Source organism: Pelobates fuscus, chromosome 8 (assembly GCF_036172605.1).
Source record: "Pelobates fuscus isolate aPelFus1 chromosome 8, aPelFus1.pri, whole genome shotgun sequence".
In the NCBI taxonomy this organism is placed as follows: domain Eukaryota; kingdom Metazoa; phylum Chordata; class Amphibia; order Anura; family Pelobatidae; genus Pelobates; species Pelobates fuscus.
The window spans coordinates 10,062,817-10,077,596 of NC_086324.1; the positions used below are offsets into that span (position 1 = coordinate 10,062,817).

Consider the following 14,780-nt stretch of genomic DNA (forward strand, 5'->3'; position numbering starts at 1 on the left):
TATCATGGTTGAAACATTGACTGATTTACTTATGCGAATTTGAATACACTGAATTGATTATTTTCACCAAATCCAGTGAGTGTTCTCATCATTTCTGGGATTGCTACATATTGAGTGCTGGGAAGCACCCTGGTCTATTCAGGTACATCATTATATTTGATCGGTTTGGCAGAGTACCAGATTTTTCATTATATATATATATATATATATATAAAAATAGTGGTTACTAATAGTTTAAAATAAAATAAAAATAATGACTAGATTATTGCTTATTTTATCTTAATTAGAAAAAAACCTTGACAGATAAAGGTTAAAGGATGTTAACATGTATAGCTTGGTGGAAAGACGCGACAGGGGGGATATGATAGAAACATTTAAATACATAAAGGGAATCAACACAGTAAAGGAGGAGACTATATTTAAAAGAAGAAAAACTACCACTACAAGAGGACATAGTCTTAAATTGGAGGGAGAAAGGTTTAAAAATAATATCAGGAAGTATTACTTTACTGAGAGGGTAGTGGATGCATGGAATAGCCTTCCAGCTGAAGTGGTAGAGGTTAACACAGTAAAGGAGTTTAAGCATGCGTGGGATAGGCATAAGGCTATCCTAACTATAAGATAAGGCCAGGGACTAATGAAAGTATTTAGAAAACTGGGCAGACTAGATGGGCCGAATGGTTCTTATCTGCCGTCACATTCTATGTTTTTATGATATATTTTTATGAGAAACATATATATGAGCTAGTAATTAAAAACCAATAACAAAAACATAAAACAACAAAACCTCATAAAAAAACAGGAGAGTTGTTTCTGCCTTGTTGCTTTATTAATAATTTAGTAGGTAGGTTGGAAATCTATGGGAAATAGAGAACTACATTAAAATTCTTGTAGCTATCTTGTGTTTCACAATAACGATGAGCTCTTTTATCATTTAGATGGATTCTACTTAAGCATTGTTTTTAGTTTCAACTAAGTGTAACTTTCTGCTGAAATGTTTAATATATCTGTACTGATAAATATCTACGAAGAAGCCGAACAGCAATTACTTATTAATGTAAAAAAAGATATCAATTCCAATAGAGCAGCTCCATTATTGTGCTATAATTCATTCTTAAATTATTAATCTCTACACATGAAATTCACAGGAGAGTATAAATCAGTCCGGAGACATGTAATTATTGAACAAAATAATTGAAAATAAGACTTGTCCCTGTAAATGCACATTGTACTAATAAGAAAATTCAATTTGCATTATATCAAAAATATATATAGTACCTAGACCTAATTTAATTTAGCTTCCTGTGTCCCCATAGATTTTACACCTCCTAAAAAAGCATTCCATGTGTTAAGTTCTGAATAAAGATCCAATCCATATACTTTCTACTTAGTAAATTATAGCTTTTAAAAGTCATTTTATGATGTATCTTGATTTTAACCTTTTTTATGGAGTAACCTTCTAAATCACAAATTTCGCTTTTAACAATAGTGAATCTGCCACATTTAAATATTAATATTTTTGAATTATGGAGACTTAAAGTATCAATAAATTATTAAAAAATACTTTTTTATCATATACATTTTGATTAATAAACCCACACAATGACTGCTTTCTGGGAAGCAGGGAAGGGATTTCATGCAAATTAACATATTTTCCCATGAATCACCTCTCTAGCAAATGTTTCAAATGAGTTCCTGTTGAAATCAATGTAACCCGTGATCACATCTCTTGGGAACACTTGAAATCTTTGTCAAATGATGAAAAAAATGAATACATTTTATTAATGAACAATAACGTTTGATTATTAATTATTCAAAATGACAGCAAAACTACCAGTCATTAAATATAAATAAATTCTGAGTGCTAATAAAAAAATACAAAATAAATCTTCATATATATTGTAATGAATACACTACAATACAGTACAAACAGAAACAATGTATTGCTCTTCACCGTGCAAGATGCTTACAGGGTTCATTTGTGCTCGTCCTGAATTTCCCCCATGATTAGTGAGTTTTGGGGTAGTAGAAATGATGTAGGAAACAGAGGCTGATATGGGGTCAGGTTTTTGATGTCGGGAAGAACCACATTGAGATGAGAAGTTAGAAGATGATGATTACAGAAAGTAACTGGTCGTTTTTTTTAAAGCCTAAATCAAATTGATAAATAAAACTATTTTAAACAGAAATATTAAAACACGTGGCTGGAAACAGCAGACATTGTTATCTAGTCACGTTCTTAAAGAAACACAGTCACGTTCTTAAAGAAACACATTTACAATGTATTAAGCTGCTATTTATTAGATGTGATATACCAGAGAAATATCCTACATACTGTCTAATTAATTTTCTGAATATATTCAATGTATTACACTATGAATGCCTTGTACAGGTTTGTATCAAATACACCTACAAAAAAAGGTAAAATATACATTAATATAAATTATACTAATACACATATTTCTTAATAAGTATTATACTAATTGCAACCCTAGGAAATCTTTTTTTATGTTTTCATTATTATTGATGTACATCGCTAAAAGGTAAAATTCATATTCATTGTGTAGAGAATCGGTATTCTGGGTTCACAACAGGGATTTTCATGTTCTACAGAACTAGTGATAACTAGTGATTACATCCTTCCGGGTAAAAATTAGATTAACTTAGAATCCATTTTCTATAAATGTCTCTAGTAAAATGCGAATTAAATTTTGTTTCTTAGAGCAAGTGTTTCAATAAATCTATACCTCCAGTTCCTACATAGTAATTAAGTTTATTTATTTACATATCCAGTTCAGCATTTTGGATCAAATCAATGTAAATGTTTTTGTTGTCTTTCTTTTTTTATTTATTTTTTTTACAGGAAGTTTACAAGTCAGATACAAGTTAAGCAAAGAAGGAACTCATATCTTTACCATTAACTCAGAAAGATTCGACAACAGAAAATTACATCACGTGAAGATCAGCCGAGAAGGAAAATCATTAACTATTCAGGTATTTTAATAACACAACAATAAACAATAAGAGCCAATCTGATATGTGGTGTGAATTACAGCTTTATAATGCGTATAATGTGTAGAAATATATTTGTATTAAGCTTATCAGTTTTAATACTATACTATTATATTTCTTTAGTAAATATACTATACCTACTATCCTTTCAATGCATTTGATTCTAACTGAATTTTTTAAATAATTTAATATAATGTGTATACCAGTGGTTCCCAAACCTGTCCTCAAAGCACCCCTGCCAGTCCAGGATTTGGGGATTACCCAGTTGTATCTAAAGTGTTTTTAGAAAAAGGAAAAAAACACCTTAGACACAACTGGGTAATCCCTAAATCCTGGACTGGTAGGGGTGCTTTGAGGACAGGTTTGGGAACCACTGGTGTATACTATGAAGAATGAAATTTTTATCTTACTTGTTGCTGGTATATATTTTGTCTCATTTAGAATTTGAAACGGCAGAATTCAAGTTGTAATATATTTGCAGTGATAGAAAAATGGATGGCTGCTTGAATGAGACGATTGACAAATAGGAAGAGAGATAGATGATAGTTTAAAGCACTTAGAGTTGTGGATTTTATTTTACTATACTGCTTTTATTTTGTTTACCTACAGGTGAACAATATCATAAAACAACGGCATAACTTTACATCTGACATATATTTCAAGGCTATCAAATCTCTCACGTTAGGGAAAGTTGTTGGTAAGTGTTACCATCTTTTCTTTCCATTTTTGTGAAAACATATGGAATACCAAAAACAGAGAGGCCTATATGAATTGTATCAATTGTCAGTTCGTCTAAACGTGTTTATCCTTTCTGTTTTTTATGCATTAAGTAAATGTGTTTCTATTCTTAGACCTTAAAGCTGAGTCCAGATAATTTTTCTCACTGTTTCATGTTGCATGAAATGATCGGGGTTGAGCTTTAATAGCTGCCAAAACCAACACCAGTAGCTAGCAATACCTTTTGCATTTAGTATATTTGAGAAATAGATACAGAAAACTCAAAATTATAATTTTCTTCATATCATTTACTTTAAAAAAGTCTCATATTAAATCAACTTTTTTTTTTTTTTAACATGCCATCCGATGGAAAAGTAATCACATTTATAGGTCACAAATTAAGTATATATCTTCATCTAAATATATAGTGGTCCATGTACATTACCGATTAATGCATCAAACCCAGTTAGCAATCCAAGCACCATAAAACGAAAGTTTGCAGTAGTGTTTATGGTTTTAGGAGTACAATGGCACCCTCCCCCAATGTGTGTAGGAACTGCTCCACACCTCCGCTCTGCCAGAAGGAGAGCCTGGGGTCCCTTCTTCAGAGCTAATGTTAGCTAAACCATGCAGTGCAATGCCAACTCATGGGATTTCTGTCAACCAATGAGATTAGCCCTGCATTGCTGGTAGAGGGGAGCTGTAGAGCAGAGCCCATCAGACCTCAGGTAAGAAGTCAAGCAATTATTAAACAGATTGACTACTTACACTGGGGGTGGCGCTGTTCTGTTTATGGTGCTTGAAGTGTTGGCTCTCCACTGGATTAAATCTGTGGCTCAATGGCAAGTCTATGGCATGAAGACACACCCACAAATACACACTTTTGTAAAATCGTTCTCAGTATAAACTCAGCAGTATGAAAATATTAAAATGATTTACATTCCAAACTTTTTTTATATTAATATTTTCACGTTGTTTTAATCTATAAACTTAAAAATATATAATTTTGGAAAGGTCTTCTTGTTGAAGAAATATAAATATCATATTATAATATCATATTAATCTTTCAGATAATTAATTCATTATGGAATTAATCATTAATCATATTCTACATGTTAAACTTTAGAAAACCCAAATGAATTCATTCATTGAAGTAACCAGCGAAGACTGGCACAAATTAACCAAAACAAATTGTAATTCAAAATGTATAAGATTTTATTATGGACATAATTTGTTTTAAATTCCATGTAAATCCATGTATATTTCCAAAAAAAGTAAGTTATCACTTTATCATTAAATTATGGACATAATATATTCAAAGAAAGAAATCACATGTTCCTTGCTAAGTATGTGCGTGTGTTTATGCAGATAAAGGGAAAAAAATATGCATTCAAAACTTCTCTTTCTAGCTATGTTCCAAAACAAATAATTCCTTTATGACTATTTTGGTATTATCACATGCAGCCTATTTTTCAGATAACTTCCAAAACTGCTTAAATTAAGTGTAATTGTATAAGCGTCAAAATAAGTTTAGCTTAATGAAGTTGTTATGGTATATAGATCACACTCCTACAGTCTTACTGCCCAATTCACTGCTTGTAGAAATTAAACTGCTTTTTGTATGCAACCATAGCCACATCTCCCCTGGCTGTGATTCACACAACCTCCCTACACATTTCCTGAAATAGAGTCTACATTTTTTAGCTTTCATTATTGTGAAGTGTGTTTACTGTAGAATTTCTTATTGCCTGCTCTGTTAATAGCCCGCTAAAGCCTGTAAAAGTCTCCTGCATATGAGTAAATTTTAATTAACAGAGTAGGAGATAATAACTTCTAAAGGAAACAAACTGTGCTGTGTGATATAATTGAAAATGAAACCATTTTTTTCAAGTTATGTGAATCACAGCCAGGGGGTGGTGTGACTAGGAATACATGGACAGAAACAAAAGTGATTTAACTCCTAAAGGCAGAACTGAGCAGTAAGACTGCTGGGGCATGATCCATACCTAATAACAACGTCATTAATCTAAAGTTGTTTTAGAGTATCCCTTTAATTTGCAGTAAAGTCAATACAATTATTGTGTGAATAAGCAACATTATGGTGCAGGAAGGCTAAATCTTTCCAACATGCCTGAAGAACAACATAAACGGGTCTTGGAAGGTTGCACTCTAATTTTATCTTATTCAGGTTTCGTCTCAGACCTGTTTGTTATGAGTGCAGGACATAAAGTCGCTTTCATTGCTCCTTAAAGCATAGCCATTGATATCTCACTGAATATACAAAGTCTATGAAAGCAGTAAGAGAAAGCATTGAAGTCAGTTTCATTGATGATGATAACACAAATTATAGTTACGGTCAGCCTAATAAAAGTAAGTGCTTTGTGATTACCTAGTTGTTTAGTCAGTAGTTTCATGTAGTGTAAAATTACTGAAAGCAAATTAAAATTAGGATGTAGATCAAAAGGAGAAGATTGATTGAACTGGACAAAAGGCCACACTTAGAGCAATTGAATTCAATTAAATTGATTTAATTTCTTTAAAAGACATTCATTGAGTAAAATGTTGCGGTTTATCTACATCAAACATACATAAGTAACAGCTTGGCTAAAACCAGACAAATCACAGAAAAAGTAGTCATTTGACTTTTGGTCCAAGAGAGGTCCTGCATAATTATTACCCTTTTTCCTTATACAATCAACAGCTAAATAAAAGTCCCAGAGGGTGTTCTCTGCTCTTTAAGTTATAACTGGGCTTTGGGAGATAAATCTTACTTACACTTCACTATAAGGGCGTTGGGGCTAACGGCTAAACCAAGTGGAGAAGTGAAGACCCCTTTTATCATCCCATGATCTGTGGGATAACCCATTGCAATGGAAGTTTAGTTCATTTTAGTGACCACATGTGATATCGTTGCTAATCATAAGCTTTAGTGTCAACTCCAAACGTAATGAACAACCCATATTTAAGTGTTCTTGCATAGCAAGACCACTTAATGTTATCTCACATATATATTATTATTATTATTATAGCCAAATTTACCACCCTGACTCCTGTAACTGTTTTTACACTACATAGACAAAAATATACCAAAACGTGCGGTTTGTTCCCGATTGGTGTGCTATTACTTTGTGGAACGTTTCGCCAAATGGTTCACGGAATATCGTCGTTCTCGAGGCAAAATTGGTCCCAAAGGAATGAATGACAAAATGTTCAAAGCTAGAGTGGGAGCTGGCAAAAGCTGAAAAATCAGGACATGATTTCTAAACTGCCACCACTCCCTCATTTTCAACCCCACCTACACAAATCTTATATCAAAATGTTCAGCTATCCCTGCTGCCACTAGAATTGTCCACGGCTAAGCCATAGTCCTGATTGTTTTCACAATATGACCATTTGTTTACAACTCACGCCGTCCATTGACATTCATTGAAACTCCACTCTAACCAGCTCAAATTTGAAGGGCAATTTCTAAACTGCGACTGTGCCTTCATTGTTAATATTTCAGAGACATTCTATGCATCAAAATGTAGGTCTGGGTCTTTTGATTCTCACAATATGAAGCTCTTCGCTGTAGGATTTATAGTTTTTAAAATACGACCGTTTGAAGATGGCAACCGCCAAAATACTCTGACCTGTGCCAGGCTGGAGCAGCAAGTGATGTCATAGACAGGGCCTTTTGTACACCTGCTAATGTTTTTATAAATGTATGGTTTAATGTAACTGTGAACAACGTTGCAATTAAATGTGCTATATAAATAAATAATAACAGTTACTCCGCCCACTCCAGTTGTAGACTACTGGTGGAGGCAAGAACACTTCACACAATTTCCCCAGAAATTGTAGCTTTTCTAGTTCATCTTAATATTTAAATTCTTTAAAACAGCCATCTAGGCTGTCTTTTACAGCTAGAACATTTTTGGTAACTTAGTATAAACAGTTACTTGATCACTATAACACTATTTTTAATGTTAAATCCTGAAATATTGGGTTACACATGTCCAACTGTGAAGGCTCCATAGACCAGCATAAAAATTTTCTTGTTAGAGAATCTACTTCCTGGGGTAGGCATAGGTCCAAGCTGATGTAATAGGTGGGGGTTTTCACAAAAAAAGAACATTATAGATCAATTTCTTCTATTATTTTTATTTAGGGGGGTGGGGGGCTGTGCATAATTTGAATACATTACCTATAAAACACATACAAAAAAGAATGGGCCAATTCAAGACTAAAGCACCTCGTTAATTGTCTCTATAAAGTTGGCAAATAATAACAAGCCAGCTCTTCTGCCTCATCAAACAAGTAACAGGCTGAGATATAATTCGCTACCCTAGTCACTTACTTTGTCTAAATGAACAGGCTATCACTGATCTCATGACAGACTGCCCCAGCAAACATCACTTTGGAATAGTGAATATTTGTTAAAACCAGTTTCTTGATCATTGACAGGAAACCTAAACATCACCCATCAATGTTATGATTTACCACGAGTTCACTGATTTAAAAGTGGTTCCCTAGAGTCATAGAATAACCCTCAAATCCCCATCAATGGGTATAAATTCCATCCAAGTGTAGATTCTTTAGTCTAGTGAAGCCTAATTGGTCCACAGAGAACATTTTCATTCAAAGCCTACCCTGGTAGCCAGGTTTGTAGGAGAAAAGTATGCATTATATTGAGACTTGAAACAGATGCTTTTTATAATAAAATATTTAAATGCATAGTAAGTGAGAAACTGCAATATAGAAATGCCTCCTTTTATTTTTGTATTTACTTATTGATTACTGCGCAAGTGAACTGGAAGAGAAATTCAGTTTACAGCTAAGAAAAACCTCAGGCATGAAATGTATCTGCAACCAGCGGAGCAAAGCGACACATGTTTTAAAAGATTAACACATTTTAAAATACATGCAGTGGAAATAGCTAGAAGTGGATTCAGTGGCCCCAAAGCAGATAGAGCATTGCCTGACAGCTTGATAGAGGGCTTTTTTATTTTAAAGTAGTGCTATAATGCTATAAAAAAAATTATAGAAACTGATAGACTACTTATTGTAAAAGTCTGACTGTTAAAGTGCAAAAACGAAACAAGATACAATCGTTACCTATTTATTTTATGACAGTGCAATAAACCACATTCTAATAATCGCTATTACAGGCAATTACTCCACTTTAACAGGCAGAGAACTAATGTAATTCACACAAAAAAACAAATAAATATTTGTAAAACATCAAGATCATAGATATACAATCCTAACGTGTGTGTCCGTGCATGCATGCGTGCATGTGTGCGTGCGTGAGTGCGTGTGTGTGTACAATAATTCTTTTAGTGTGGAAAAAATTCTCAATTAATATTTTATGTTTATTATAAACAATTTTATTTTTGTAATTTCCCATTTAATTTCCAACGCATAACAGCAAACAACGTTTTTTACACTTTATATTTATCTACACAGCCCCTGTAATTAATAAATAGGGTATCAACTTTCTTAAAATGGAATGAGAAGTATTAGATGAGAATGTGACAATGATTCATCTTCATCGTGTTTCCTCTTCTTCTCATTGAATTTGGTCCAGCAAACTTATAGGTTTTGGAGCAACTCAGAAAATAGTGGAATCTCTGTATATTGATATGCTTGTCCACAGATAGTTGTTATTGATGAGGCTCTTCCTTAGTTAATTGTTATAGATTGATCACTCTCAGACATAAGAGGTAAGTCCTGCAGTGCCGGGCTTTGCTCAGGAGAATTAGCGGAAGTTCTTGCTCAGGAATATCTTTGCCTCTAGAGTTGATAATAGCAGTAGGGAGCCATGCCTGGCAGACCCTTGGTATATTGCCAAACTGTTCAAAAATAGTTTGACTCCTTGCTGTTACCCCTGGAACTAAAACTACTAAGGCAAACTGTAGGGCTGTGGTGCTTGGTATGGTGTTTTACCTATAACTCAAAATAGAACATATGTTGAACTGCATCCCTGACCTTAGTTGTTTTTGAACTACAAATCCGATAATATTCTACCAACCACAGGTCACATTGACCATTGGTTTAAACATTGGGGTTTGGTGACGTGAGGGGAACTTCCACACTGTTGAATTATAGGTATTCTCCTTTCTGACTACTTTCGTTTTTGGTTTCCAAGTTACCAGAACTCATTGTTTAGTGAATAAAACCTTAAATATTTGAATATTCTAAGCCAGCAGAGAATTATCAGCGTTGTAGTCCAATAACAGCTGAGGATAACCATTTTATATCACTGAGCTAATGGAATATCCTGTGGCTTAATGCAACTGTTTATTTTTGTTATTATTATTTTTCTTATTCTAACAATGTTTCTCTTTAACAAAATAAACATAATAATTATTATTAATTTTCAAACACAGTTTTTTTTACGTTATATTGTAATAAAGTTAAGAGGACACAAGTAGATTTGTACAACCCATTGGCACTTGCAGCAACAGTTTTTTTCTTCTACTGAAACTGTAATCCAAACAAAACACTAAGCCCTCAATGAATACTCTCATAGCAACCTACTTTTCTACCCTACCCTTACCTTTTTTGTGAGTGTGACAAAATGCCTTTCGTCACTGAATTTATTGGTGACAAGCTGCCCTTTACCCACGGCCGTTGGAGGAGCCTGATTGCCAGCCTCTTACCTGTTGACTATGGTCCCTGGGAGATTTGGCCCTTCAGGTGCAACATTTGGGCATATTGTATTTTATTGTGCGACTGCTGGCCCTTTAAGCACAGTGAATGGTATTTTATTGTACTGCTGCTGGCCCTTTAAGAACTGTCTGGGGACATATTGAGACTTTGGGTAACAATACCCTTTAAGACTATGGCCCCTGAAAAGTATTCACTTTTATTGGGTGTTTATGGCCCTTTAAGAACCGTCTGGGGACATCTTGTAACTTTGGTGAACAATGTCCCTTTAAGACTATGTCCCCAGACCTGTAAAATAACTTGTTCCTGGCTTTCTCCCACTTGGTTCAGTAAATAGGGCTTACTGAACCAAGTACCACACAGGCGGACCACCCATAAGTTAAAGTATGCAGGCAATTTACCTCCCAGGCTGTGAGGTTACTACAGGTTAATTGCACGTGGCGGCGGCCATCTTTGTTCAGTCGAACACGGTCAGCGGTGTATGCTAAAGATTCTGTGGAACTGAAATCGGCTACACATTTTACCGAAAACCGCTGACCCTTACCTTCTCCTACACTTAGTTTTTCAGCTCCAGAGACTAAGTCCCGTTCGAAATGGGGCTTAGTCGCTTTTCGGCATGAAATTGACAGACCGCACAGCCCAAATCTATGGAACTGTTTAGGGCAGGAAAATGTGCTTGCGGTCGGTCATAAAGGGACCTCCAGCTAACTTTTGATCCACTGGAGGGATTTGGCTGATTTTTGGAAGTGTTTATGTTTGAAGTGTGCTGAGTTCAAATATGTAATTTATAAAGATTGGATGTACGGTTTTAAAGTTATAGCACATGTATAAAAACGGTAGTTTTCCTGGCTGTAATAATTATGTTAACTGGTTATCTGAGGGGAGGGAACCTGTGCTATTGGCTATTTTACCCCTCCCCTGTGGGCGGTCTTATATGTGCAAGATGGAAATAAAAGCAGACTGGGTGTGCTAGCACCTCAGATCATCTTGTACCTTCATGAAGTTTCGGCTCATGTTTGGGGATTGGAGAACTACACTCTGGGGATTGCTATAATCACTATACTCCCCAGGGTATAATAGCTGAGCTCTGCTAAGAACTTGTTCCTGTTCCTGTTCTCTGGAATTCGGAGAGGTCCACCTACTGGAAGTTGGACCCTGGTCTTGGGTCCAGAGTGGGTGGAGTCGGCGAGAACCCAACCAAGCTGCGGCGGTTCGTGGGGTCTGCAGTGGTTATGGTGTCAGGCAGAGTGCTTGGAGACCTCGGAAAGCACTAGGAGCATCCGTCAGCGGAGGGTATCCGGTCGGGGTGCCAGCGGTTCCGTTACAGTCAGTATACCCCAATCCCTCTAGCATGTAAGCTCACTGAGCAGGCCCTCAATCCCTCTGTTACTGTGTCACTATACCCCACTCCCTCTAACATGTAAACTCACTGAGCAGGGCCCTCAATCCCTCTGTTCCTGTGTCACTATACCCCACTCCCTCTAGCATGTAAGCTCTCTGAGCAGGGCCTCAATCCCTCTGTTACTGTGTCACTATACCCCACTCCCTCTAACATGTAAACTCACTGAGCAGGGCCCTCAATCCCGCTGTTACTGTGTCACTATACCCCACTCCCTCTAACATGTAAACTCACTGAGCAGGGCCTGAATCCCTCTGTTACTGTGTCACTATACCCCACTCCCTTTAGCATGTAAACTCACTGAGCAGGGCCCTCAATCCCTCTGTTACTTTGTCACTATACCCCATTCCCTCTAACATGTAAGCTCACTGAGCAGGGCCCTCAATCCCTCTGTTACTGTGTCACTATACCCCACTCCCTCTACCATGTAAACTCACTGAGCAGGACCCTCAATCCCTCTGTTACTGGGTCACTATACCCCACTCCCTCTAAAATGTAAGCTCATTGAGCAGTGCCCTCAATCCCTCTGTTACTGTGTCACTATACCCCACTCCCTCTAGCATGTAAACTCACTGAGCAGGGCCCTCAATCCCTCTGTTACTGTGTCACTATACCCCACTCCCTTTAGCATGTAAACTCACTGAGCAGGCCCTCAATCCCTCTGTTACTGTGCCACTATACCCCACTCCCTCTAGCATGTAAACTCACTGAGCATGGCCCTCAATCCCTCTGTTACTGTGTCACTATACCCCACTCCCTCTAACATGTAAGCTCACTGAGAAGGCCCTCAATCCCTCTGTTACTGTGTCACTATACCCCACTCCCTCTAACATGTAAACTCACTGAGCATGGCCCTCAATCCCTCTGTTACTGTGTCACTATACCCCACTCCCTCTAACATGTAAGCTTCTTGAGAAGGACCTCAATCCCTCTGTTACTGTGTCACTATACCCCACTCCCTCTAACATGTAAACTCACTGAGCAGGGCCCTCAATCCCTCTGTTACTGTGTCACTATACCTCAATCCCTCTAACATGTAAACTCACTTAGCAGGGCCCTCCATCCCTCTGTTACTGTGTCACTATACCCCACTCCCTCTAGAATGTAAACTCACTAAGCAGGCCCTCAATCCCTCTGTTACTGTGTCACTATACCCCACTCCCTCTAGCATGTAAACTCACTGAGCATGGCCCTCAATCCCTCTGTTGCTGTGTCACTATACCCCACTCCCTCTAACATGTAAGCTCACTGAGAAGGCCCTCAATCCCTTTGTTACTGTGTCACTATACCCCACTCCCTCTAACATGTGAACTCACTGAGCAGGGCCCTCAATCTCTCTGTTACTTTGTCACTATACCCCACTCCCTCTAACATGTAAGCTCATTGATCAGGGCTCTCAATCCCTCTGTTACTGTGTCAGTATACCCCACTCCTTCTAACATGTAAACTCACTGAGCAGGCCCTCAATCTCTCTGTTACTGTGTCACTATACCCCACTCCCTCTAACATGTAAGCTCATTGAGCAGGGCCCTCAATCCCTCTATTAATGTGTCACTATACCCCACTCCCTCTAACATGTAAACTCACTGAGCAGGGCCCTCAATCCCTCTGTTACTGTGTCACTATACCCCACTCCCTCTAACATGTAAACTCACTGAGCAGGCCCTCAATTTCTCTGTTACTGTGTCACTATACCTCACTCCCTCTAACATGTAAACTCACTGAGCAGGCCCTCAATCCCTCTATTAATGTGTCACTATACCCCACTCCCTCTAACATGTAAACTCACTGAGCAGGGCCCTCAATCCCTCTGTTACTGTGTCACTATAGCCCACTCCCTCTAACATGTAAACTCACTGAGCAGGGCCCTCAATCTCTCTGTTACTGTCACTATACCCCACTCCTTCTAGCATGTAAGCTCATTGAGCAGGGCCCTCAATCCCTCTGTTACTGTGTCACTATACCCCACTCCCTCTAGCACGTAAACTCACTGAGCAGGGCCTCAATCTCTCTGTTACTGTGTCACTATACCCCACTCCCTCTAGCATGTAAACTCACTGAGCATGGCCCTCAATCCCTCTGTTGCTGTGTCACTATACCCCACTCCCTCTAACATGTAAGCTCACTGAGAAGGCCCTCAATCCCTTTGTTACTGTGTCACTATACCCCACTCCCTCTAGCATGTAAACTCACTAAGCAGGCCCTCAATCCCTCTGTTCCTGTGTCACTATACCCCACTCCCTCTAGCATGTAAACTCACTGAGCATGGCCCTCAATCCCTCTGTTGCTGTGTCACTATACCCCACTCCCTCTAACATGTAAGCTCATTGAGCAGGGCCTCAATCCCTCTGTTACTGTGTCACTATACCCCACTCCCTCTAGCATGTAAACTCACTAAGCAGGCCCTCAATCCCTCTGTTCCTGTGTCACTATACCCCACTCCCTCTAGCATGTAAACTCACTGAGCATGGCCCTCAATCCCTCTGTTGCTGTGTCACTATACCCCACTCCCTCTAACATGTAAGCTCACTGAGAAGGCCCTCAATCCCTTTGTTACTGTGTCACTATACCCCACTCCCTCTAACATGTGAACTCACTGAGCAGGGCCCTCAATCTCTCTGTTACTTTGTCACTATACCCCACTCCCTCTAACATGTAAGCTCATTGATCAGGGCTCTCAATCCCTCTATTAATGTGTCACTATACCCCACTCCCTCTAACATGTAAACTCACTGAGCAGGGCCCTCAATCCCTCTGTTACTGTGTCACTATACCCCACTCCCTCTAACATGTAAACTCACTGAGCAGGGCCCTCAATCCCTCTGTTACTGTGTCACTATACCCCACTCCCTCTAACATGTAAACTCACTGAGCAGGCCCTCAATTTCTCTGTTACTGTGTCACTATACCTCACTCCCTCTAACATGTAAACTCACTGAGCAGGCCCTCAATCCCTCTATTAATGTGTCACTATACCCCACTCCCTCTAACATGTAAACTC

At 38.0% G+C, this 14,780-nt stretch overlaps 1 protein-coding gene across 1 annotated transcript in view; it reads left to right on the plus strand.

Moving 5' to 3' along the window:
* The window catches only part of CNTNAP5 (contactin associated protein family member 5), a 355,606-nt gene that overhangs the window by 328,206 nt on the left and 12,620 nt on the right, over positions 1 to 14,780 (plus strand). The window contains exons 20-21 of the mRNA XM_063429233.1: positions 2,864 to 2,994; positions 3,622 to 3,709. Of these exons, the coding sequence (XP_063285303.1) occupies positions 2,864 to 2,994; positions 3,622 to 3,709 (219 nt within the window). The remainder of the gene's footprint in view (positions 1 to 2,863; positions 2,995 to 3,621; positions 3,710 to 14,780) is intronic.